General features: G+C 40.6%; 1 protein-coding gene across 2 annotated transcripts in view; it reads right to left on the minus strand.

Moving 5' to 3' along the window:
• Positions 1 to 26699, minus strand: part of MOB2 (MOB kinase activator 2) — a 126929-nt gene that overhangs the window by 58521 nt on the left and 41709 nt on the right. The window contains exon 2 of one of the 2 annotated variants that reach the window (XM_087920994.1): positions 6251 to 6362. The exons of the other annotated variant lie outside the window; for it this stretch is intronic. Within the exon in view, the coding sequence (XP_087777120.1) occupies positions 6251 to 6267 (17 nt within the window). The 5' untranslated portion in view covers positions 6268 to 6362. The remainder of the gene's footprint in view (positions 1 to 6250; positions 6363 to 26699) is intronic. 2 annotated transcript variants of the gene reach the window in all.

A 26699-nucleotide genomic window follows, 5' to 3' on the forward strand; every position in this document is an offset into this window, starting at 1 on the left:
TAGCAGTTTTGCATGAGGAATGGTCAGCTTGCTTTCTAACTTGAATTCTTTTTATTTAACATAGCCATGTAAACAAGCATGTGGGTTTCCAGACTTCACCCTACTATCTTATAAATAGCAATGTGACTAACTGTATCTAATTATCAAAACTAATAACATTCATTATGTACTTTTACTTTCAGGATTTATAACAGTCAAAAATATCTGAATTATAACTGTAACATTAGCCACTCACAAATACACAATGGTCTTATTTTCATTAAATGTAAACCATAAATTAATACTAGAAAGAAAGAAACAAAAGAAAGTTTATTTCAATCCAAATGTTTCTTGACTCTACACCAACTCTTTGTTGGTTGGTTGTTTATTTATTTATTTTATTTATTTAAAAGTAGCAGATATTGAAAATCAAAAGGAAAAGAATATAGCTGACCAGAACTAACAAAAGACTCAGACACTACCCAGCCCAATACTTGGAAGAACAACCAGATCTTTAATAATTTGCAGAAATTCAGAAGAGTGGGAGCAGTATGGATTCCCCAGGGAATATTATTCTACAGGGCAGGAGCCATCACTGAGAATGGCTGCTTCCTGGTAAAAATAAAAATGCTTAATTTACAAAATCTGGAGTGTGCTCACTCAAACTGTCCTAACTGGAGCAAATTTTATTAACTTTACATGCTCGCCATCTTCCTTTCCAAACAACTCTGGTAGTTTTTAAGAGCAGCCCCTTGTAGAGTACACTGCAGTAGTAATTTAATTTAAAAGTGATCAAGACATGAGTGCTGTTTGAAGGGCCTCCCAGGCCAGGAATAGTTGTATCTGGCACAGATAAACTATGTAAAGGCCTTCTTGGGTAGTAGCTGATACCTGCTCTTAAAGCAGGAGCTGTTGAAGCCAAGAGAACCCCAAAACTGTGCATTAGATTTGCACAGGGAAGTACAACATCAAAAACTAAAAAAAAGGAGCGTCCCCAGAACCAGAGACCAAATAAACACATCATTCAGAGTCCATTCAGCCCCATTCAAGCATACACAGCCTTTGGGCAGTGGATCAGGATTTTAACAGTGTCACTTGCACAGGCTGAGGTTGTGACGTATAATTGGTATCATCAAATCAAACAACAGGGGAGAGTTAAGTCCCATGGCATCCCATGTGGATATGAGCTCTCACTCCATCAGTGCTGATTGAAAGACGCCACAGAGAAAGGAGAGCCACTACAAAATCGATCCCTATGGATACTGATGGTATTGAAAGCTGCTGACAGATCAAGGAGCATCAAGATGGACACACTATTTCATCCTTGCTTTGCTACAGGATATCAAAGTACTAAGTTTTAATTAAAGCCCTGCATAATCTGAAGGAAGAATAAGCCAAAATTCAGGTTTACTGTACTGATTTTGTTATGTTTAACCAAAATAATTGTGTGCAGAATAAATCAGCTAAACATTTATATTGTTTATATTGTAAGAGCCTCGGCACAGTGGTTAGAGTGCAGTACTGCAGGCTACTTCTGCTGACAGCCATCTGCCTCCAATTTGGCAGATCAAATCTCACCAGGCTGACTCAGCCTTCCATCCTTCTGAGGTGAGTAAATTGAGGACCCAGATTGTTGGGAGCAATATGGTGACTCTGTAAAATGCTTAGAGAGGGCTGTAAAGCACTATAAAGCAGTATATAAGTCTAAGTGCTATCGCTATATTGTTTATATTGTAAAAATATGTTAAAAGTTCTGAAAATTGTTCAATTAATTTTTCACATACTGAACAATGAAGTTGTACATAGATTTATTGGAATAGAATTAGCTTCCTTAATGTGGTCAGTATTTCTTTTATAAAACCATGAAATATTACAAACTGAAAATTCCCAAAACCAATATCAACTGGAGGAAAGGGAGGGAGGTGGAAATGGATTTCTACTGATGAAATGTATAATTGGTCTCACACTCTTTCACTAGCACCCTTTTCATGCATCTGTCATACTACTTCTACAGCATAGGTTCCCACTGTGAGTAGTATTGGTATAACAAATGTAGAACATTCAATGTGTTATGAGCACTTTTTCAAAATATCAGTGACCAGTCACAAAATAGTCATATAGTAGAACCCAAACTGCTGAAATTCTCTCTGTAATTGTGTACTTCGATTTCCCAAGATGTTTTCCACCATTTCAGTTTGCATTTGACTTATGTCTGGCCAGCCTTAACTGGGACCCATAAGCATAACCAGAAACACATGTTATGCTTGAGAATGATATTTTGCTTCCTACTCTTTTCTTTTCTTTAAAGAATCTGACAAATAAAATTAAGACCAGGAAGCCTCCTAGGTGACAAGGCGCAGGTTGGGCAGAATGCTAGGAGCAACACTGGGGATCCCAGCTCAAGAGATTTCCTCAATCCTTTGATGCATATTTAGAGAGGGAATCCGCAGGATGCATCCAATCCATTGACAAACATACATAATTAGACGTCATCAACTAAAGTATCTCCTATATTGAGAGAAATAATAGAAAAGGCATGCAGTTGCTCAGCTTTTTCATAACATCATCTCCTTAACATCAAGAAAAGTTAACAAGAGCAAGCTTTTATTTTTAATTGTTCAATATTTTGTGTTTCTTGATCTCGTGGCAATCAAACGGTAATGCAAATATTTTTTCAAGCAGTTTAAAATATCAACAACTGCACTTATGTGATTAAATAAATATTCTAAATGGAGGAATAGAAACCAAGATCTGAACATCACTGTATTACAAAACACTGTACAAGCTTATTTCCATGTACAGTTGATTTTCATCTGTAAGTCACATCTCGGTCCTCCATCTTATGTGATCTATGTATCTGCGGTTTTTTTAAAAAAAAACTTGTTTTTCAGGATTTCCCAATTTTTAGGTCACAAAGCCAGGCACACAGCTGGAAGGTGACCCAATATAGAAGGAAGCAGTTTGGAAAAGTGCTTCCTTTCTTTACACAGTTGCCAAATAGCTTATCTCAACTTGTCAGCAAAACCTCAGAGGGGCTATTGAGAAATAACACATTTATTGCCAAATATCCATTCTTTTATCTATTACTAATGACACAATTTGCCACAAATGTTGATGAAAGTCCACAATACAGAGACACAACTTCACAATATGTTATATATTAACAACTGATCCCATCCAAGCCTACAATAAATCACAGACATATTACAGAAGGAACTGTTTATCCTATATGAAATTCTGGAAATTTCTTCATCCAAAGTATCTTTAAAAGGTTGCTAGATGGTAACAAAAATTAATAAAAATATAAAGTTGTCATACAATATAGTCCTAATGGTAAGAACCAATCTTTTCAACTTAGAACTGGTATCAAGGCTACTAAGATAAATTATTGTAGTAACCAACATGGTGCAAATAAAATAAAATAAAAAGGAGCATAGGACTGAAGCTGTGACAGGAATACACACACAACGAATATACATTCACTGTCTTCTGAAATGCCATCCAGCTTAAACAGTATTCTAAAACATCTTCTGGCTACCATTAATTATGTGAATGCCATGAACCGTATTACATTAAAGGACTAGCAAAATAAGATAAAAATACATGATCTGTGTTTCCAGTAATCAAAATCAGGGTCTGATCAAATCTTGAGGATTTTGCTTGAAAGAATGAAAGACACTGCTATTTACCAAAGCCTACTACACTAGTCTCAGTCAAAAATAAAACCTATTCCAACTCCCACACATAAAATTTATTCCAACACAATGTGGCTGAGTTTCCTGTATTATGCTTACTTAGTCCTAAAAAAGAAGCAATCTACATTATATGAGTAAGGTAATTACTCCTCCATTATATGACTAATGTATGAGGTGCAATCTAAATCACATTTGTCTACAACTTGGAGTCACTCAACTGAATTTTTCCTTATTCGAGAAACTGTATTACCAACTCTTAAGAAATACCAAGCATCAAGTTACTATCCTAGGAAGATCAGGTAGCTGCAGTAACAGAAGAAGCAGTTAATATTCCTGGTAGCCAAATGCAAGTCTCTTCACAATCTAGATTTTATACACACAGCATGCACACACCTAACTCATTCTCACAGCTTTTAACAGTTAGTAATAAAAGTATTTAAAAAATTATGATCTGGAAGAAGAGACTACTAATATAATAAGAAACACATAAAGCTCAATGGTGTGACAGTTGTATACAGAACATGTTATCTTCCCCACTGATGTTGATTTCTGCCAGAAATGGGACTTAAGACCAAAAAGGGACCAGAAGCTAACTGCTTATTATGTTGCCCTGCTTGAAATCACCTCCCTTCTCATTTGAGAGTTAAGCTGCATTTAGTTGTTTACAAATGATTATCCCCAGGAAATCAGAAGACTTCAGTTTCAGGATTGCCATTTTAATTCTTCATACCAAACTTGTTAAAATAAAGCAAGCTGCGTTCTGCCAATAAAGAAAACAGTCTCTCCCCAGACAACTATGCTCACTCTCCAAAATACCCTCTATCATTTAGACTGCCCTGACATTCTTGTTGTATCTGCCAGGCACTGATATATGGGTCTCAGCAACAACATAACTAACAGAGTTCTGCAGAAACTTTTCTAAAATATGCCTCCCACTCACTGCCTCCTCCACTGAAATTCCTTCACTCTCCAAGTTGAACATACAAAGTTTCTCATAATAGGATAAAATAGGTTTTATGGAAAGTTATCTAGAAAACGTTTATAACGAAGTGGATTTAAAAATGGCAAAGACTTTTTTTAACAAAGCTTTGAGGGATTTCTCAAATCCTACCATAAAATACAAAAGGGGGGGGGGGAGGGGTTAATTCTGCAACCCGTTAGATGCTCCAAATTCCAAAATGGCACAGATAACAGAAATGTATTATGATAGAACTTAAAAGGTTTCTAAGAACCTGTATCTTCCTATGTTTATCTGTGCAGATCAACCAAACATACATATACATACATACATACATACATACATACGTGTGTGTGTCTGTGTGTGTGCGTATTTGCATTTGTATATTGACGCATTATGTAATCATAACAAGAACTGCTATTTTTATTTGGTTGAAAGAGATATGAGGTCATAATCAGAATTAAATCATTACAACTGGGGTACTCTGCTAAAACAGAATTCCATCCTTAAATTATAGAGAAAATGATGCATATAACAGAATGAGGAATAAGTCTGTTATATTTGCAATTGCAATTGCATTTTCAGAAGAAGGAACTTAAAAGAATCATTCATAAGCTAACAGTACTGAATCAACACAATTATTTCAATAGAGCTTCTTTAAACAGAATTAAATCTGGATTTTGCTCATAAAAGGATAATTTTCTTGAAATAAGACAGGTTATTTATTCTCCATTTCCTACAAATTCAAATTCCAGAGCTAACATTATATGCTTTAGGTTCTCATAACAAAACTGTTTCAAGTTCTGCCTTCTCATGATCAACCAAATATCCTACTAATCAATCAGCCCCACTTAAACTTCTACATATGGAAGCGGTTATATTGCCTAGGAATCCCATCTGGAATGTCTATGTGTATGTTTTATTGTTACTTTATAATCTAGAATCTATTATTAAAATATAAGAGGAAATACACCACAGGTTAATAATATTGGGGGGAGGCATACAGAAGTGGTAGAAGATGTGCAGTAGGAATATCCCTTTAGTGTAGCTAAAGTGATGACATGAGATTTAGTGGTACCTTGTCCACATAAAGAAGTATCTTCTGTTCAAACAGGACAAATTTTAACCTCTCCAGGACAAGCCTGTTCATTATAGTAAGACTGATTTAATTGATAATTAAAAGCAACATTACAAGCCTTGATGAACAGTGGCCCAAACTCTTATAGACCTAATAAATATTCAAGTACTCACTTTTTATAAAGCAGACGTTCACGAAATTATCAATAATATACATAATGAAAGGACTGAGTTCATGCTGTATGATGCAGTTAGTTTTCTTAGATGCCTAATGTCTATTATAAATGTATTCACATTACATTATTTTCAATAATGTAAACAAGTAAAATATTGTCTACTAATTAGGACCACATATTATGGAAAAAAGTAAGTTCTTCCACAAAGGAAAAGAAGCAAAAAATACATTTTTACCTGACTAAAAATTCCATAAATTTAGTTCAGAAGTTTTAGTAAAGTTCTGGACAACTGCAGTTTTACACAATTGTTCTATAATTGAGTTTCATCTTCACCACAGGTGAGTTACTAATATTGCAGAACTTACAATGCCATTTTCTGCATTCCAGAATGTTTTGGAAATTGGCTTTGGCAACTCCACCTCTTTTCAATTTTGAATCAATTCAAGTTTCCATTCTATACATGTTCATATGTCCTTTCTGTTGAACAAAAGCAATTTATTTATTCAATAGGACTAAGCATATTTTTAAGAAGCCCCTTCCACTAAAACCATTGATAGAAAAATTTCAATATTGTAAAAGCTTATATTATTACAATATTGTAAAAACTTATATTATTTTTGATACTTTTAAGCTAATATAATGAAAAAAGTAACATGGTATCATTTGCAACTAAATTCTCAGTGACAGAAAGTAACTTTCTTTTCTTTCCTTCCTACAAATGACTTTTGTAATTTAGGATGGCAAGTTTAACAGGTTTTCTCAAACTCAGATAACTTACTACCTTTACAAAGAGGAATATTCTAATTTACTAGACACATGTCATACCAAGTGAAAACACCTGACTTTGGCTAAACTCAAAAGAACTGAGCTAGACCAGATCTGGTTAATACTTGGAGAGGAATTCACCAGGAAATTCCAGGACTGGAGTAGAATAGAAACAGACATCCTGACAAAGACAATAGTCAGCCTTTCCCTACTGTGATTATGAAAATACATGTCACAACAGTTACAGTAAATGATATAGTTACCAGGAGTCAGATTTGGTTGTGTGAGACTTTATCAAGGACATCTATGCATACAAAGCTGATACTAACTAAAATAATATGGTACTATGCAGGTATAGTATAGGACACAGGTGTCAAACTTACGTCACCATGGCGGCGGCATGTGACATATCGGGCATGGGCGTGACCAGCAAATGATGCATCCAGCCCTCACGCCAGGAGTTTGACAGCCCTGGTATAGGACAATATTTCCATAGTTGGATCATTATCATGAATTATGCCATAATAAGGTGTCTTTCATTTTGATTTAGTTATTGTGTGAATCCAGTCATGTTGATATATAAGCTCTATTTTATGGCCAGGCAATATTAATAAAATCATGATTAGAGCAACCCATGGTTAAACACTACATGAAACTAGTCATTCTGGTGATAAAGTATTACATCAGAGATTGAAACCTATCAGTTGCTGACAGTTGCAACTATGATTTTCACATGAAAATATCTGATGAAGCTCTTACATCAACATGAGATCCACAAAAGACATACAGCCCCAGCAAAATGACTTAAGGTTATACTACTGAATTTCAGCATTGTTACCAATTTCACCTTATTGTGCTATAATTTGATATTGATCCAAATATGGAAATATTGTCCTATACCAGCGGTCGCCAATCAGTAGGCTGCAGCCCACTGGTGGGCCCTGAGAAAATTTTGGTGGGCCGTAGAGAAATCTCACCCCCAGAGAGCCCTCAAGCTGCGCAGAAACATGGCCTGCAGGAACGCTCCCCGCCCACTCACTCCTTACCCGGCAAACTTGCCTGCTAAAATTGCTGTTTTTCCTTTTTTCGGCCATCATCTGTTCTGCTGTGCCGGGAGATTTAGATTAGCTAGGAAGCAGGAAATGATTGGATTTCTTGCTTTCTAGCTAGTCTTTAGATCTTCAGTTTTGCTTCCCTTAGGACTGAAGATTTGCTTGCAAGCAAATTCAGTGCAGACTCATGGCAAGCAATTTTGAGAGATTGAGCTAGCTGATGGCAGACAGATAGATCACTGAATGATTCTGTGAGCCAGGGGTCCCCAACAACCTGTCCCCGGACCGGTAGCGGTCCATGGAACAAGTTCTACCGGGCTGCCGGTTTGCTGGGCGCCGCCATCTTGTTTTGATGAAAAAGTGCTTCCGGTGAGCTTTTCCGGGTAGAAAGCGGCATTTGGGTGCTGAAAGAATCCTCGCGCCATAGTTTCATTGGGGGGGGCGGCTTCGAATAAAACTAAGGCGCGAGGATTCTTTCAGCACGCATGGCAAGGTGAGCCGAGCGACCGTCCCGAAGCCGTCGCGCAAGCCCATAGACACAGGTACAAAGGAGGAGTTGAAGGTGGCGGGGAGAAGAGGGGGACGGCTGGCTGGCCGGTCGCTCAGCTCGCCTTGCCATGTGTGCTGATGCCGGTACCGAGCCGCGGGTGATTTTGTGATGCCAGTACCAGGCCGCAGCACAAAAAAGGTTGGGGACCACTGCTGTGAGCAACTCAATCTGCCTGCTTTGCCTGATTTTGGGTAAAAACTGCTTTTTTATATAAAAAAAAAATCGATATTTACCTACATGGTGTGCTGTGAGTTAATTCTTCTATGAGCTGCTCAGAGCATCCAGTAGTGGGAGGTGCTTCAGTCTCTGCATTCATAGGCTGAGCTTGAATTGAGTAACACTCCTCCTCCACGTGACTCCTCCATAGCATTCCCCAGTTTTTGCTCAGCCTCGTGAGAGACAGGCTGTTCTTTGCTTAGCTCCTTGGCCGAAACAGGAATTTTCGATTCATAGAGTCCTTAACAGGTTTGATTCATTCCCCTTCTCTTTAGCCTCTGCGCATTGCTTGATTGGGCACTCCATCCACCAAGGGGAATTGCAGTTGCTCCCCCAAGGGAGGCGAGGGAGAGGGTCAGTAGTGGTTTTTGCACCACCTCCCTCAACCAAAACTAAAATAAAATAAATAAATACTCTGCCTCTTTCTCTTGCCGCTCCGTTCCGTTTTTGTTTCATTTTTAGCAGCTCGTATTGCTCTGTTCCTGAGTCGTACCATTGATTCCCCCCTACCTTTCGAACGCCGTTTTCTTAGCAGAAGGGCTAATTTCTCCTTCCCTGGCCGCCTCTGTAGGCAGAGCTTCGGCCTCGTTCCTACCAGGCGGGTAAAACGCCGCTGAGAGGCGCGATGTGTTGTCGGACGCCATTTTGGGAGTCCCCTTGTGGCTGCACGCCATTTTGTTCTTTTCTCAATTCTGTGCTGTGAGTGGAAGTTTATTCAAAGTAACAGGTTCCCGCCTGGCTTTTCAGAGCTATCAATCCTCATCTTGCTAAATTGTACTTGTGATCAATTTAAAGCTCGTTGGCTGGGATTGGCCCCACAGCCCAATCCCAGCGGTGCAGCAGCTGCACCCAGGCCTTGTGTCCGCCTGTGCAGAGAGGCTGCTGAAGGCCCCAACTTTAATTTCCAACCGGGCCTAGGCGTTTCGAAATTTGGCTGATTGGCTTGTTTTTTTGTCTTTACCTTCCAATTGGCAACTGAGCATACAAACTACTCTATCCCGGGAGCAGGGCTAAAATTGCACCAGCCTTCCTACCTTATCACAGGCACAATATTTATAACATATATCTTGGCAGTATAATATTTTAAATCACAAAAATATTATCACTGAGGTACGACTCATTGGTTTCTATATATATACATATATAGTCATATATACACACACACACACATATATATATATATATATATATATATATATATATATATAAATAAATAACAATAAAAGGGGGACGTGAAATATTGATCAGGGCAACCGTTCTTGCCTCAGATCGGACCCTGGGCGTGCCAACCGCCTTATATTGATTTCTAACCTATTACTGCAATATTTATAAATAATTGAAATGGCAGATGGTAACACCTCTAGAGGATCTTCATTGAAGGCAAAAGCCAAGACCCATCATTTGCGCAAGCAGGCTAAAGAGACCTCCAAAGCTGCCCAGAGGGACGCCTTAAGGCGCCACAAGGCCCTGCAAAAGGAAATTGACAAACGAGCTAAGGAAGCACACAAGGTGCCTCACATTCTTCCATCCTTCAGTCCCTCTACCTCTGCTCATCCACACCCTCCTATAGATGTTTCCCTCTAATCCAGGTGCAGCTTGCCCTCACAGGAACAACTGACTCAGGTTCCTGGAACACCAGCTAGAATGGCTCCAGAAGCCACCTTCACTCCAACATCAGCTGGCCTCAGTCAAGAGGAGGCTCTCATTGAGGAGGTTCCAGAAAGAATAAGATCCTGGATGGAGTTGGCTATTCGCCAAGGGATCACAGCCGGCATCCAACAAGCTATCAAGCCCAGTCAGTATCCGGCGGTTTCTGACCAGGAGTCTCACTCAGTAAGGTCCCTGCCCAGGTCGGACCAACATCAAGCTCAGGTACCCTTGCAGAGGGAGACCCCCCTTCAAGGGCGGGAGGAGGAAGAAGGAGGGGAGGAGGAGGAATTTGATCAGTTCATGGAACCAGACGAGCTCGAGTTGGGGTCTACGCACTACAGCGAGCCCCTATCAGAGGCAGACCTTCTAGAAGGTGAAATGTCCGAGGATAAGGGGCTCATCCCTGACCAGCCCGCCCTCACGGGCCTATTCAAGCCAGTCACGACAAAAAGTACTTTAATTTGGATCTGGAATTTTCAAAATTATTGAGCACCCCTTAGGTAGACAAGTCCATAGTGGGCCTGGCATCCTCCTCAACTCCAACTGATGCGCTGGAGGCCCTAAAGCCAGAAGAAAAGTGGGCCGAGCTGGCCCTGCACAGGGCTCATCAGTCGGATGCATGGGCCATCAGATCGGCTACAGCCGCATCCTTTTTCACAAGGTCATCCATTCGATGGCTCCATCAGCTCAAGCAACATGTCCCTACATCCAACACCAGGGTGCACCAGGATATTGCAAAGCTCACTGCCGCAGCTGAGTTTTCTGCTGATGCCACATACCATGCAGTTAAATTTTCGGCAAGGGCAATCACATCTCATGTCACAGCCCGCCGTCTACTCTGGCTGAGACACTGGCAAGCAGACTTTAAGAACAAAGCCAAGCTGGCTTCCTCCCCCATAGTAGGAGACAAATTGTTTGGCCCTTCCCTGGACCCCTTACTGATGGAGACCTGCAGTAAGAAAAAATTTCTTCCTTCCCTTACACGAAGGTCAGACTTCAGAACTTCCCAGCCCTTTCGGAGGGATTCCTTTCAGACCTCCTATCAGGCCCCCTTCTCTTCCAGGTATCAGAGGCCCCCATTGTTCAGGTCAGGACAACTCCAGGATAGAACCGATTCCGGAGACAGGAGCTGGAGGGGCAGCCAATATAAAAGGCCCTTTTGGGGAACTGGAAGTAGGCCCTTCCGACGTCCGAGATAAGTCTAGAGACACTCTCCCCATTGGCGGACGTCTTAAGTCGTTTGTGAATCAATGGGATCCTTCTACCTCTGACTCTTGGGTCAGGGACATCATTAGATTTGGGCTTGCCCTTGAGTTTCAATCCACTCCCCCAAATTTCTTTATATCATCCCCCCTTTCCAGGGACCCGGTCAAGCGTAATCTAATGGATTCTGCTATCCAGCATCTCCTAAACATAGGAGCCATTCAACCAGTTCCGTCCGAGCAACGAGGGCGAGGCTTTTACTCTCACCTTTTTGTTGTACCAAAACACTTGGGGCGGTGGGGTGGAGAGCTATCTTAGATCTAAAATGACTCAACCGCTTCCTAACATACCGCAAATTCAAAATGCATACCCTGCAATCGATACTGCTGGGCATCAGGCAAGGGGATGTGCTCACGTCCATAGACTTGATGGAAGTGTACTTACATATTGCCATTCGGCCTTCCCATTACAAATTCTTAAGGTTCTGCTACAATAATCACCACTTTGAATACGTGGCCCTTCCCTTTGGACTGGCCTCCGCCCCCAGGACCTTTACGAAGGTTCTCGCAGCGCTAGCTGCCCATCTCAGGAACATTCCCATTCGTCTCCAATGTTACCTAGACGACATTTTAATCCTGTCCCCCTCTACCCATCAAGCAGCTAGGGACACCCAGGCCACTTTAACATCTCTCCAAGAATATGGTTTTCTCATAAATTGGAAGAAGAGCCAATTATCCCCATCTACTAGAATAACTCACTTAGGGGCTGTCATTGATATGGTGGAAGGCAAGGTCTACCTGTCTTCAGATAGACTACTTAGTATTCAGAAATTGGTTAGGGAGATCAGGCGCCGTAGGAGGGTAGCCTTACTGGATTTGTCAAAATTATTGGGAAAAATGATATGCATTTCTATTGTTCCCTGGGCCCATCTTCACACCAGATCCCTCCAGTGGTTCCTGCTCCCATACCAGAGAGCTGGCAGAAGCAATTCCAAACTCACGGTCAGGGTACCTCTCAAGGTCCTCACGTCCCTTCTCTGGTGGGCCAAACCGGGCATCAACAAAGGCTACTTCTTCAAGGAGCCTCAAAGGCTGACTATCACCACAGATGCCAGTCTATATGGATGGGGCGCCCACGTCCAGTCACTCTCATCCCAGGGCAGATGGTCTGCAATAGAACAGGCGTGCAGCATCAACTGGCTGGAGCTTCATGCCGTGCACCTGGCCCTGTGCAGCTTCCTCCCCCAGGTACGCGGGCAGCACATTCTCATTTTAACAGACAACATGACAGCCAAAGCCCACATCAACAAACAGGGGGGCACACAATCAATACAATTAATGAGGGAAGCCAAGCGCCTGTGTCGCTGGGCGGAGAACAATCTTCTGTCCATCAAGTCAGAGCACATATTGGGCCTATCAAATACTCAAGCAGACTGGTTAAGCAGGGCCACCATAGACCAGTCACAGTGGCACCTCCACCCATCCCTATTCAGAGAGGCAGCAAGGATATTCGCTCAACCGGTGGTAGACCTATTTGCCTCCCCCCTCAATGCCCAGCTCCCGAGATTCTTCTCAAGGTACCCATCCCAGGGAGCAGAAAATTACAACGCGCTCTGCTGCCCATGGCCCACGGGGCTCCTATATGCATTTCCCCCTCTTGCCCTGGTGCCCAGGGTTATTCAGAAGCTGCTCCACGAGAAGGCAGAATTGCTCCTAGTGGCACCTCACTGGCCCAGACGGCCGTGGTTTGCGGACCTCCGTACTCTCTCGGTGCCCCCCCGGAGGATTCCACCAGACAGGATCTCTCTATCTCAGGGGCCCCTCTTACACCTGGACCCCCAATGGTTTCAACTGACTGTCTGGAGGTTGAGCGGAGCAGTTTGAGGAGCGAAATGCTCTCCAACAAGGTCATTAACACCATCCTAGCTGCCAGACGGCCCTCAACCATTTGAATTTACAAAGCCACATGGGCCATTTTCTGTAGATGGTGTAGCAGGTTTCAAATTAACCCCATTTCCCCCTCAATCGCACAGATTTTAGAATTCCTTCAGGAGGGACTTGACAAGGGGCTGTCTCCTAATACTCTGAGACGACAGGTAGCTGCCCTGACATCAGTTCTTTCCTGTGAGGGTTTCAGTTCCCTCTCTCATCACACACGTATTCAGGCTTTCCTTAGAGGGGCCACCAACTTACGCCCTCCAGCAGTGCACCGTTACCCCACCTGGGACCTTAACAAAGTCCTTCTCTCTCTCACCAAAGAACCATTCGAACCTTTGAGGGAGTCAAGCCTCCAATTCTTAACATATAAGGTATTTTTCCTTGTAGCCATTACATCCGCTCAGCGCATATCGGAAATAGCAGCCTTGTCTATCAGACAAGACCTCTGTGTTTTTCATGCCGATCGGATCCTCCGTCCCGATCCTACTTTTTTGCCCAAGGTCAATTCAGCCTTCCATAGAGCCCAAGAGCTCATCCTTCTGAATTTTTGTCCCAAACCATCGCAGGAAAGGGAAAGGCAATGGCACAAACTTGATGTAAGGCGCGCCTTGCGAATCTATATCAAGTGCACTGAGTCCTTCAGAAAATCGGAGGCCTTATTTCTTTCCTTTCAGCCCAGAACACAAGGTCACAGGGTGTCACCGTCCACTATAGGCCACTGGATCAGGGCAGCCATAGCTAAGTCCTACCAGTCCCAGGCCCTGCAGGTGCCCAGAGGCATAACTGCGCACTCCACTAAGAGTGCGGCAACTTCGGTAGCCTGGGCTACCCAGGCACCAATAATCAAAATTGCCGGGCGGCGACTTGGGCTTCCCCATCTCCTTTCATCAGGTACTATAAAATTGATGTCTTTGCATCTGCGGAGGCCTCATTTGGCAGACGGCTTCTGCAATGGGTTCTTAGGGACCCTGAGGAGATTCCAAACCAGATGGAGTCCCTCCTGTAGGACAGGCCAAGCTTTGGTATGTCCCACTACTGGATGCTCTGAGCAGTTCATAGGAGAAAGGGCACTGGTGCTTACCTGATATGCCCGTTCTTTTTGAGCTGCGAACAGCATCCAGCCCCACCCTTTTTTCTGTCTGGTGGGACCTCATTTCAGCCAAGGAACCTTTTTTAGGTAGTAGGGATGAGAGCACCTTTTTTCCTCTCATCTTCACAAAACTGGGGAACACTATGGAGGAGTCACATGGAGGAAGAGGAGCGTTCCTCAATTCAAGCTCAGCCTATGAATGCAGAGACTGAAGCACCTCCCACTACTGGATGCTCTTTGCAGCTCAAAGAGAACGGGCATATCAGGTAAGCACCAACGCCCTTTTTGTGAGTTAGCTTGCTAGCAAATTTTATGTGACAGATTGAGCTAGCCAATGGCAGATAGATAGATTTCTGAATGAATCTGTGATTCTGTGAGCAACTCAATCTGCCTGCCTGCGTTGCCTGATTTTAGGTAAAGGTTGCTCTTTTTTATAAAAAATTCAAATATTTATAATATTTACATATAAGCCATGCCCAGCCAGTCACACGCCCACCAAGTCACACCCACAAATTAGGCCACGCCCACAGAACTGGTTAGTGATCCCTGGGATCTAAAATTAGGAGTTTGGTAGTCCCTGAGGTCCAAAAGGTAGGCGACCCCTGTCCTATACTAGATACCTGTACAGTACCATATGATTTTTGTTAGTATCAGCTTTGTATGCATACATATCTTTGATAAAGTCTCAAACAACCAAGTCTGATTCCTGGTAAATATATCATAAAGGTGATGGGACACAATTTAGGATCTATAAAGTGCTCATTTCTCCAATACACATACGCATTTTTTGTTACTGAAGTTCTAAAAGTATCAGGGAAAGGAATTCTTAACGTTTTGTAGACTTTTTCTACAATCAAAGACCTAAACAACTTTATTTCAAAATAGAAAATATACTCCATCTTGTGGAGGATATATATAATTGCACGGAAAAAACCTGCAAAAATATTGCTTTAAAAATTCTGATTCCTGCCTTCAATAGCTTTTATATTGTTGCCCGGTGAAGAAACTTGGTGTTGAAAGTGACAGAATTACTTATGAAAAGAATTACTTTATGCTTTTAAGATATTTTAAAAGGTTTTATAAAGGTATTTTGATATTAGACTAACTTCTAAGATTTTTCATTACTATATCTGAATAATGAATTTAATGAATGCTGCCCTCTAGTGCACAAAAATGCTAGAAAACCAAGATATTTAAATACTGTAAAAGGATTCTTTACATAAAGTATTGTTCAGGATTGGACTATAACTCAGTTTACTCCAAATACCTTACTTATGAGTAAATATTAATATTCATTTAAGCAAATACTTAATATTCATTTGAGCATCCTAGATATCCAAGTGGGAAAATATTTTATTATCCCAATGTGATATGAACAGTAGAAATTAAACTCCAGAAGTTAAATCACCAAAAGGGAAAAAAACACATTGAAAAGTTTATCTATGGAAGCAAATTTCACAGAAAGAACCTATCATAAGGTATAATGTTTCAGACCTCTATATTTACCTCAAAATCAGCTTTACATCGTTTCTAATTTTAATGAATCTAGTTTAAAATATATTTTGAGTTCCAGCCACTGTATCTGTTTTTAATAGAACCTCTAAATTTTGAGCAGTACAGTTGACAATTGGTGGTATTAATTAAGAACAGTAACAATGTGAAATATTTTGAAATACCTAAAGTTATATGGGAATTAAGAAAAACAATATGTTAGTCATAAGTTATCAAGACATAAGATTATTATGTGAACTTACTTAACCAAATGAAATTCATGGCTCACTGACTTAAGAAAAACATTGTAGTTAACTTTTGCTATTTAGCATTTGGAGGTCCAGCAAAGGAATTTAATCCATTAAGATTTTCTTAACTGGAAGTAATGAACAACTAAAGAGGCAGGGATAATGGCCAAAATAAAAGTCCTACTTGTAACAATTGTTCCCACCTTTGAATTATCAAGGCAACTAAAATCAGTGTTTAACATAGGTTATTTTGTTTCTTTGTATTCTTGCATTTTGACTGTACCTACTAATATATATTGAAGTATTAACGAGTAATTACTAATATACTAACTTGTTTCATTTCTAATTCACAAGAAAAAAGACAGTTATACAAATACAGTTTAGAACCAAAATATCTCATCCAATACTGGAAAGAGTTCACATTTCTATTACATAAATTGCATATTCTGTAAAAAATAGTTTGGGTGCATTTTGGAATATTAGCATCCTTCGGTTGATCTTGAATATTTTTAGCAACACATTCTAGCAGCCAAATGTCTAAGGAGGCCCAAGTAGGATATAAGTGGACAAGATCTTCCATTTATGTTATTCAGCAATTCCATTTATGTTATTCAACTTCTAATATTGGAGGTAAAGTATAGCTAAAAATGACATTTCTATCCCCCACCCCTCTTTTAAATCATCCATATTAGTGCAATCATTACATTTCGTGTTAAAAAATCCCAAACATTTATGCAAAGTGAAGTACTTGCTATTTTCTATTCTGTTCTATTTCTGTTACCAGATTCTAATATTTTTTATCTACACCATACACATTTGATAGAACTCTATCATAATATTTCTATTTACCATTAAGTAAAACAGTAACATACTCTAGTTCCTATTATTTAGAATATATATTTTACTTGATAAGCATCTTCCATCTCCATCTTCCATAAAGGTAGTCCTCAATTTATAACCACAATTGAGCCAAAAATTTATGTTGCTAAGTGAGATATTTGTCAAGTAAGCTTTGTCCCAGTTTATGACCTTTCTTGCCACAGTTGTTAAGTGAATCATTGCAATTATATCTGCCTTCCCCACTGAGTTTGCTTATCAGAGGATTGCAAAAGATGATCGCATGACCCTGGGACAGTGATGGCTAACCTTTCTGTCGTGTGCCGAAAGTGCACACGTGGACGAGTGTACATGCGCACACGTGCCTGCACACCATAACGCAATGCATGCACAACTCCCTGCGCTCCTCCTTCCCCGTGCATGCACGCAGGACCCCTGCACTCTCCTTGCCACCTGCGCATGCACACGTATCTTCCACATGCGCCCCATCCCCCATGCATGTGCAGCAGATATACGAAAATCAACTGGCTGGCAGGAAGTGCACGCGCATGCGCAATGGAACTGAGCTGGGGTGACAGATGGCTCCGCGTGCCATTTCCAGCACACATGCTGTAGATTCACAATCAGGGCCCTGGGACATTGCAATTGTCCTAAAGATGAGTCAGTTGGCAAGCATCTGAATTTTGATCCCATTGACTATGGGGATGCTGCACCAGTCATTAAGCATGAAAAATGATAAGTCACTTTTTTCAGAGCTGCTGTAACTTTGAATGATCACTAAAAGAACTGTTGTAAGTGGAGGACTATCTATATTGATTTTGTAATGACCAACAATAAACAATATTCCAATTCTGACATTATAGATAAGCATACAAGTAGAAAAAAATGCATACAAGCTATAAAATAATCAAGACAGAAATCCCAGAATGAAGCAGTGATTTTAATTCCTTTAATATAAAAACTTTCTGGAACTTAGGGATGCAGTGTGTAGAATCCTTGCACATATACATACACTTATTTTATATTACTGAGCCACTTTAAAGAAAGTTTATATGTCTGAATCTTTTATTGTATTACATTTTGTTACATTTAATTTTTGTACCATAACTTTAAGAATGAAAGTATCTTCTCCTTATCCCCTTTTTGACAGAGTTATCTTGGATTTTAGAAAAGAACATGCCTGCCTCCCATATTTTTCTTCCTTCTTGTTTGTTTACCTACACAGATATGAAGATATAGTATTGGAAAAGAAATGCAAGAGTTGTTAAAAAAAAGCAAAATAGAAAGGAGAGAATGGGACAGAGAGACTCCAGATAACTCCACCCTGATTCTATTTGTTTTAGAAGACTAGAAAAAGACTCTGGCAGGCTTTTAATATTCCATTATGTCTTGAAACAAGTAGTAGTATTCCTATTATCCTTGTGATGTTTGTTTTCTGACCCATGGAGCGCAAAGGGCTAATACTAGCCTTGAATTGCCCTACCTGCTTTTGTTATTTTAATGCATCCTTGACCTTTAAAAAAAATTTTGAAAAAAGAAAACATTATTTTAAAAAAATAATTTTTAAAATTAAAATACAAAGAATGCAAATTAAGAATATATATATATATACATATATATATATACATATATACATATACATACATGCATACATACATACATACATATATACATATATATATCTGTAGGTAGGTCTAGGTGTGTTCGGGTCTTTTCCCGTGTAAGATTAAGAGTATCTTGCTTGCACTGGCACCAAGCCGAAAGCACCAGCCTGAGGATGGCGAGTGGGACCTCGCCGAAACGTCACCAAGATACTCTTAATCTTACACAGGAAAAGACCCGAACACACCTAGACCTACATACCTGTACCCGTGAAAATCTACGAAAACAAATATATATATATATATGTATATGTATTTCTTAAGTTTTCGCGGGTACTTATGTTGGGTATATGGATACACCAACCAGGTTTGGGTTGAATAAATATGTAAACCTAGGATTAAGTGTTTTGTAGCTTTAAGCACAAGAAACTGCAATGTCATTGTGGGTGCGGTTGCAGGCAGCAATATAGGTAGGAAGGGAAACGTAATAGACCCGGCTTCTGGATGCACCTGGTTCTGTTCCTGGTCTGCTGCCTGCTGGAACGTCTATCTGCTTGCTTTTGGAGGCTACTGTGCCAGATACCATTTCAACTGAACACAAAGACTGTTTGCTTGGTGAGCTGAGGATTCAGCGTTGTCTTTGAGAGAAAGGTATCAGGAGGAGAACATTTACAAGCAGATAAAGACATTGTATTTACTGTTAATGGACTTGATAACTGGATGGATATACTGGATAATGATATATGGACTGAATGACACTTCTTAATCTCTGTGTGTAATAAATAACTATTTTATAACCACAAACAGTGTTTTTGTCTCCAGTGTGTGTATACTCTTGGGCCCACTCTCTCTCTCATTTGCCTGCCTGGCTTGACTGCTGCTGCATACTCTGCTTGGGGGTTTATCCCCAAACACTAACATTGGTTATGGGCCCAGCAGTGAGCACAGTCTAACTAACCAGGATATACCAGTGAGAGTTTTTGGTGTGAGTTGCACATTACTGTAAAGACAAACTGTTTGTTAAATAGTTGTTTATCACAAGAGCAATGGCACAAGTAAATTTGCCACATCTGTCCATGATATCCAGACTAGATGGAACAAACTATGTTTCATGGTCAATGAAATGTAGTTTACTTCTACGAAGAGAAGGTTTGTGGAACATAATAACAAACCCACCAGATGTATCTAATTTAAATCCCAATGATGAAGAGGATTATAAACTGATACAAGATTATGAACGAAAGAATGAACAGGCTTTGTGCATCATAGGTCTCACTCTGTCTGACCAGCAACTCATTCATATCCGAGGAGTGGAAAATGCTGCAGACTGCTGGGAGAATCTCAAAAGGATTTATGTTCGAGACAGTGTAGGAGCTCATATCAATCTTACACGGAAGCTGTTTAGAACACATCTTGAGATAAATGGAGACATGTTAACTCATTTAAACTGTATGAAAAGCATTTTTCAAGAATTGCAAGAAAAAGAGCTTATATTTAATGAGTTGCAACAAGTATACATCATACTGTCTTCATTGGATCGAAGCTATGATGATTTTGTGACTGCATTAGAGGTATTACCAAAAGACAGTTTATCAGTAACTGAGATTACCGGCAGGCTATTAGAAGAAGCCAGAAGAAGGTTTGAACGTGACCAGCTGAGAGAAGATAAGCATAATAAAGAAGAGAAATTATCTTCAAGGCTGGAAAGAAACCAGCTGTGTAAAGTAAAGCACCCGGAAGAAGAGAATTTATCTTCGACGGCATACACAATTAAAAAGTGTTTTAATTGTGGAGGCAGAGGACATTTGGCAAGATTCTGCAGGAAAGGAAAAAGCCAGAATTTAAAGAAGCCAAAGAAATCCTTTGAACTGGCCATGTTTGGCAATTGTGATATGAAGAATGATTTATGGGTGGTGGACAGTGGTGCATCCCACTGCATCACGAGAGATAAGACAAAGTTTATAAAAATGTCTACAAGCTCTCAACGTATATCACTTGCCAATGGTTGGCACCTCAAGGCCAAGGGTGAAGGTATTGCTTATTGTCCATGTTTAAACCAGAATATAAAAATGTTATATGTACCACAGTTAAAAATGAACTTACTTTCTGTAAGTGTATTGGATAAACTAGGATATGTAGTTACATTTAATAATAATAAGTGCATACTGGAGAGAGATAACAAAAAGATAACTGCAGCTTTAAATGGAGCATTATATGTCTTACATGATAGTAAGAAAGGGGAGGCACAGACTGTATTTAATAATATCAAGCCTCATGATGAATGTATCCATTTATTGCATAGACGTTTGGGGCATGTGAATTTTAAAATGCTAAAACGTACAGTAGAGTTATCTGAAGGAATAAGGTTAAAACCCTGTGATAAGTATTTGCGTTGTAATGTCTGTTGTGAAGATAAGAGTAAAATAATGCCTGCAAATAGGCTAAATGGTTTCAAAACTAAAGAACCTTTAGAAGTAGTATTTGCAGACATTATAGGTCCAAAGAAACCCAGTATGGGGGGTGCTCGATATATACTGAGCATTATGGACCATTACTCTAGATATGGGTTTTGCTACCTAATGAAAAGCAAAACTGAAACATATCAACACTTCTTCAACTGGTTAAGGTTTGCTGAAAGAAAAACCAAACGGCAAATTATAACCCTGGTGACAGATAATGGCACGGAATTTGTTAATAGCAAATTCCAGAATAGATTAAAGGCAGCTGGAATAGCTCATAAGACATCTGCACCATACAGACCACAGCACAATGCATATGTTGAAAGGCGAGGCCAAACATTGCAGGCGATGACCCGTACTATGTTAACTGATTCTGGGTTACCTGATTCTTTGTGGGGGGAGGCCACAATGTGTGCTAATCATTTATTAAATAATGTTGTTAACTCAACCACTGGTGAAATACCATTCACCATGTGGCATGGCAGGAAGCCTGATCTGAGTTACCTGCACACATTTGGTGCACCAGCATGGGTGCATATCCCTACACAACTCAGGCGTAAAGGGCAACATAGAGCTAAACAATTTTTCTTTGTTGGTTACCAAGCTAACCATAGGGCATATAGATTTTGGGAGAAAGGCACATCTAAGGTGTTATGTAGTGCTAATGCCCAATTTCTAGAGCACATAGGATGGGATAAGTTAGAGCAGGATAGCAATAACGAGGTGATTATTGAATCATACAGAAATCCCATTAAGTATCCCTGTAACTTTAAAAATAATGTAAAGGAAGAAGTACAGGAAGAAGTACAGCCCCTAGAGGAAGAAATAGCTGAGGATGAGGAACAGGTAGTAACTCAACCAAGCCCAGTAATACCCAGAAGGACTACACGTATTTCTAGACCGCCTGAAAGATACCAGGCTAATACAGTGTGCCAGGAAAATAGAATCCCAAATACTGTGGATGAGATTAGAAGATATCCTTCTAAAGAGAAAGAAAAATGGTATGCAGCAATTAATAAAGAATTGAAATCTTTGAAGGATATGAAAGTGTATGAAAACGTGAGATTACCTAGTAATGAAAAACCCATTGGATGCAGATGGATTTTTAAAATAAAAACAGATAAGGATGGAAACACAATCCATAAGGCAAGGTTAGTAGCCCAAGGCTTTAGACAAAGTGCAAAAGACTATGATGAAGTATTTGCACCTAGTCTGAAAGCAGCAACTTTAAGGGCAGCATTAGTGTGGGCAGCAAGCAAGCAATATATAGTTAACCATCTTGATGTGGAAACTGCTTACTTGCATGCTCCACTAAGACATACTGTGTATATGAAAAGGCCTAATGGATTTAAAGGAAACAATAATAATGATTGTTGGTTATTAAAGAAGAGCCTCTATGGTCTTAAACAATCGGGCTATGAATGGAACCAGTATATTGTGAAGGAACTGACCAATATAGGGTTTAAAGCTGGTTTAGTCGACCCATGTCTATTTAAGAGAGAAAAGAATGGGAAGATATCATTATTATTGTTGTTTACTGATGATATTGCTCTGATAACTAAAACTAATGATGAAGCAAATGAAATAATTGCATCATTAGCCAAGAAAATAAAAATCAAGCAATTAGGGGAGATAAAGAGATATCTAGGATTGAATATACTGAGAACACAGAAAGGTTTTAGGATATCTCAGGAAGATAAGATATCTAAATTGCTAATAGATTATAAGATGGAACTTTGTAAGCCTGCAAAGACTCCAATGAGTCAGGATATTTGCAAAATGGATACACAAAGTCCCAAATGTGATAAGGAACTATATCAATCTTTGATTGGTAGCTTATCATATATTAGCAATTGGTCAAGGCCAGATATTGCTTTTAGTATTAATCAGCTGGCACGACACAATAATGATCCGCTTCAATGTCACTGGATAGCATTGAAAAGAATCCTAAGATATCTTAAAGGAACATTACACCATGCACTGTATTTAGAACCAAAAGGTGATCTCATATTGAGTGCTTATGCAGATGCTAGTTTTGCAGCAGAAAGAGATACTAGAAAGTCGACTTCAGGAACAGCCATAATGCTGGGTAAGACGTTAATAGGCTGGAAGTCAATAAGACAAAAGCATATAAGTTTGTCTACTATGGAGGCAGAATTCTCCTGTTTATCTTTATTGTGTACTGAGTTAATTATGTACAAACAAATGTTGAAGGATATGGGTATAACTGTAAATTACCCCATAGTTGTACATGAAGATAATCAGGCAGCAATTCAAATGGCCACTAATATTGCAGTTAAAACGAGAAGTAAACATACAGATTTGAGGTATCTTAATGTAAGACAATCTGTACAGAGTAAATTGATACAGCTGGAGTACTGCATGTCAGAGGACAATGTAGCTGATCATCTTACTAAAGCCCAAGGTGCCATTAAGCACCTAGAGAGTTGTGAAAAATATGGGTTTAGAATGTAAAGGCATTACATATTTATATCACCCAAAAGGGGAGAATGTTGGGTATATGGATACACCAACCAGGTTTGGGTTGAATAAATATGTAAACCTAGGATTAAGTGTTTTGTAGCTTTAAGCACAAGAAACTGCAATGTCATTGTGGGTGCGGTTGCAGGCAGCAATATAGGTAGGAAGGGAAACGTAATAGACCCGGCTTCTGGATGCACCTGGTTCTGTTCCTGGTCTGCTGCCTGCTGGAACGTCTATCTGCTTGCTTTTGGAGGCTACTGTGCCAGATACCATTTCAACTGAACACAAAGACTGTTTGCTTGGTGAGCTGAGGATTCAGCGTTGTCTTTGAGAGAAAGGTATCAGGAGGAGAACATTTACAAGCAGATAAAGACATTGTATTTACTGTTAATGGACTTGATAACTGGATGGATATACTGGATAATGATATATGGACTGAATGACACTTCTTAATCTCTGTGTGTAATAAATAACTATTTTATAACCACAAACAGTGTTTTTGTCTCCAGTGTGTGTATACGCTTGGGCCCACTCTCTCTCTCATTTGCCTGCCTGGCTTGACTGCTGCTGCATACTCTGCTTGGGGGTTTATCCCCAAACACTAACAACTTACATGTATGGAATTCAGCTTTGTTCGGGTATTTTCCCACATCGTTGTGGTTGTGCTCTTAAAGTTGTAGCAACGTTTCGGCAGAATCTCATCTGCCATCATCAGGCTTCTGTATAGTGTTCATCTGTGAGTCAGGCTTTTATAGTGGTTTCAGATTTAAATTTGGGGCAGCCTATTGCTGTGCCAGAATGGTTTTTTCTTCACCCTGATTGATTGGGAGTCTTGGTCTGTGTTTATTGGTCTTGGAGTTTGCTGTGTTCTGCTTGATTGGTGTTTCTAATATCTTCTGTCTGTTTTTTGGCTCTTTTTGTATCTTGATTGGCTGGCAACTTTGTGTTACTTTATTGGAGGCCTTTAGTGCAGCTTGGCTCCGGGTAAATGGACGGCTATCATTAGTTAGGAAGCTAGGTTTCATCTGGGTGCCTGGTTGGGGTGTGTTTGAACTGGAGGTATCAGGGGGGATCTGTCTGTGCCCAGGTGTTTGCCTGGCTTGTGGTGTGGAGATTTGTTTGTTTGTGAGTGCAGGCTTCCAAATGATTGACAGTCTGGTGGAATCATCTCTTCTATTCATGCTTTCTGGTCTTTTTTCAATCTCTATGGCTTCTCTGATGATTCTGTGGCTGGGGTTTTCTACAGTGGCTGGGATAGATACACACACACACACACACACACACACACACTGCTCAAAAAAATAAAGGGAACACAAAAATAAGACATCCTAGATCTGAATGAATGAAATATTCTTATTAAATACTTTGTTCATTACATAGTTGAATGTGCTGACAACAAAATCACACAAAAATTATCAATGGAAATCAAATTTAGCAACCCATGGAGGTCTGGATTTGGAGTTATACTCAAAATTAAAGTGGAAAAAAACACTACAGGCTCATCCAACTTTGATGTAAAAACAAGTCAAAATGAGGCTCAGTAGTGTGTGTGGCCTCCACGTGCCTGTATGACCTCCCTACAATGCCTGGGCATGCTCCTGATGAGGTGGCGGATGGTCTCCTGAGGGATCTCCTCCCACACCTGGACTAAAGCATCCCCCAACTCCTGGAGTCTGTGGTGCAACGTGGCATTGGTGGATGGAGCGAGACATGATGTCCCAGATGTGCTCAACTGGATTCAGGTCTGGAGAATGGGCGGGCCAGTCCATAGCATCAATGCCTTCGTCTTGCAGGAACTGCTGACACACTCCAGCCACATGAGGTCTAGCATTGTCGTGCATTAGGAGGAGCCCAAGGCCAACTGCACCAGCATATGGTCTCACAATGGGTCTGAGGATCTCATTTCGGTAACTAATGGCAGTCACACTACTTCTGGCAAGCACATGGAGTGCTGTGCGGCCCCTGAAAGAAATGCCACCCCACACCATTACTGACCCACTGCCAAACCGGTCATGCTGGAGGATGTTGCAGGCAGCAGAACGTTCTCCACAGCATCTCCAGACCCTGTCACATCTGTCACATGTGCTCAGTGTGAACCTGCTTTCATTTGTGAAGAGCACAGGGTGCCAGTGGCTAATTTGCCAATCTTGGTGTTCTCTGGCAAATGCCAAACATCCTGCACGGTGTTGGGCTGTAAGCACAACCCCCACCTGTGGACGTTGGGCCCTCATACCACCTTCATGGAGTCTGTTTCTGACCGTTTAAGCAGCCACATGCACATTTGTGGCCCCCTGGAGGTCATTTTGCAGGGCTCTGGCAGTGCTCCTCCTGTCCCTCCTGATACAAAGACGGAGGTAGCGGTCCTGATGCTGGGTTGATGCCCTCCTACGGCCTCCTCCATATCTCCTGATGTACTGGCTTGTCTCCTGGTAGCGTCTCCATGCTCTGGACACTACGCTGACAGACCCAGAAAACCTTCTTGCCACAGCTCACATTGATGTGCCTTCCTAGATGAGCTGCACTACCTGAGCCACTTGTGTGGGTTGTAGACTCCGTCTCATGCTACCACTAGAGTGAAAGCACCACCAGCATTCAAAAGTGACCAAGCCATCAGCCAGAAAGCATAGGAACTGAGAAGTGGTCTGTGGTCACCACCTGCAGAACCACTCCTTTATTGGGGATGTCTTGCTAACTGCCTATGCTTTCCACCTGTTGTCTATACCATTTGCACAACAGCATGTGAAATTGATTGTCAATCAGTGTTGCTACCTAAGTGGACAATTTGATTTCACAGAAGTGTGATCGACTTGGAGTTACATTGTGTTGTTTAAGTGTTCCCTTTACTTTTTTAAGATAATTTATATATATTTGTTTTCATAGATTTTCATGGGTACAGGTATGTAGGTCTAGGTGTGTTTGGGTCTTTTCCCGTGTAAGATTAAGAGTATCTTGGCAACGTTTCGGTTTGGTCCCACTCGCCATCCTCAGGCTGGTGCTTTAGGTTTCATGCCAGTGCAAGCAGTGTGTGATTGGAGCTGCCGTCTCTCTATAAATACTGGTGGTGGGCTGGTGTGCTGGGCTGGTTGGCTGTGTTGCTGCCTCTTGATTGGTTGATGGAGTTGATGTTGGTATAATGGGCTGTGTGATGGCCTTGTGAGTTTTGTTGTGGAGATATCCTGGATCTTGTGCTGTAATATATATATGTTTTCTTAAGTTTTCACGGGTACTTAC

This window comes from Pseudonaja textilis, chromosome 1, assembly GCF_049901715.1.
Source record: "Pseudonaja textilis isolate UNSWEBS1 chromosome 1, rPseTex1.2, whole genome shotgun sequence".
NCBI classification, from domain to species: domain Eukaryota; kingdom Metazoa; phylum Chordata; class Lepidosauria; order Squamata; family Elapidae; genus Pseudonaja; species Pseudonaja textilis.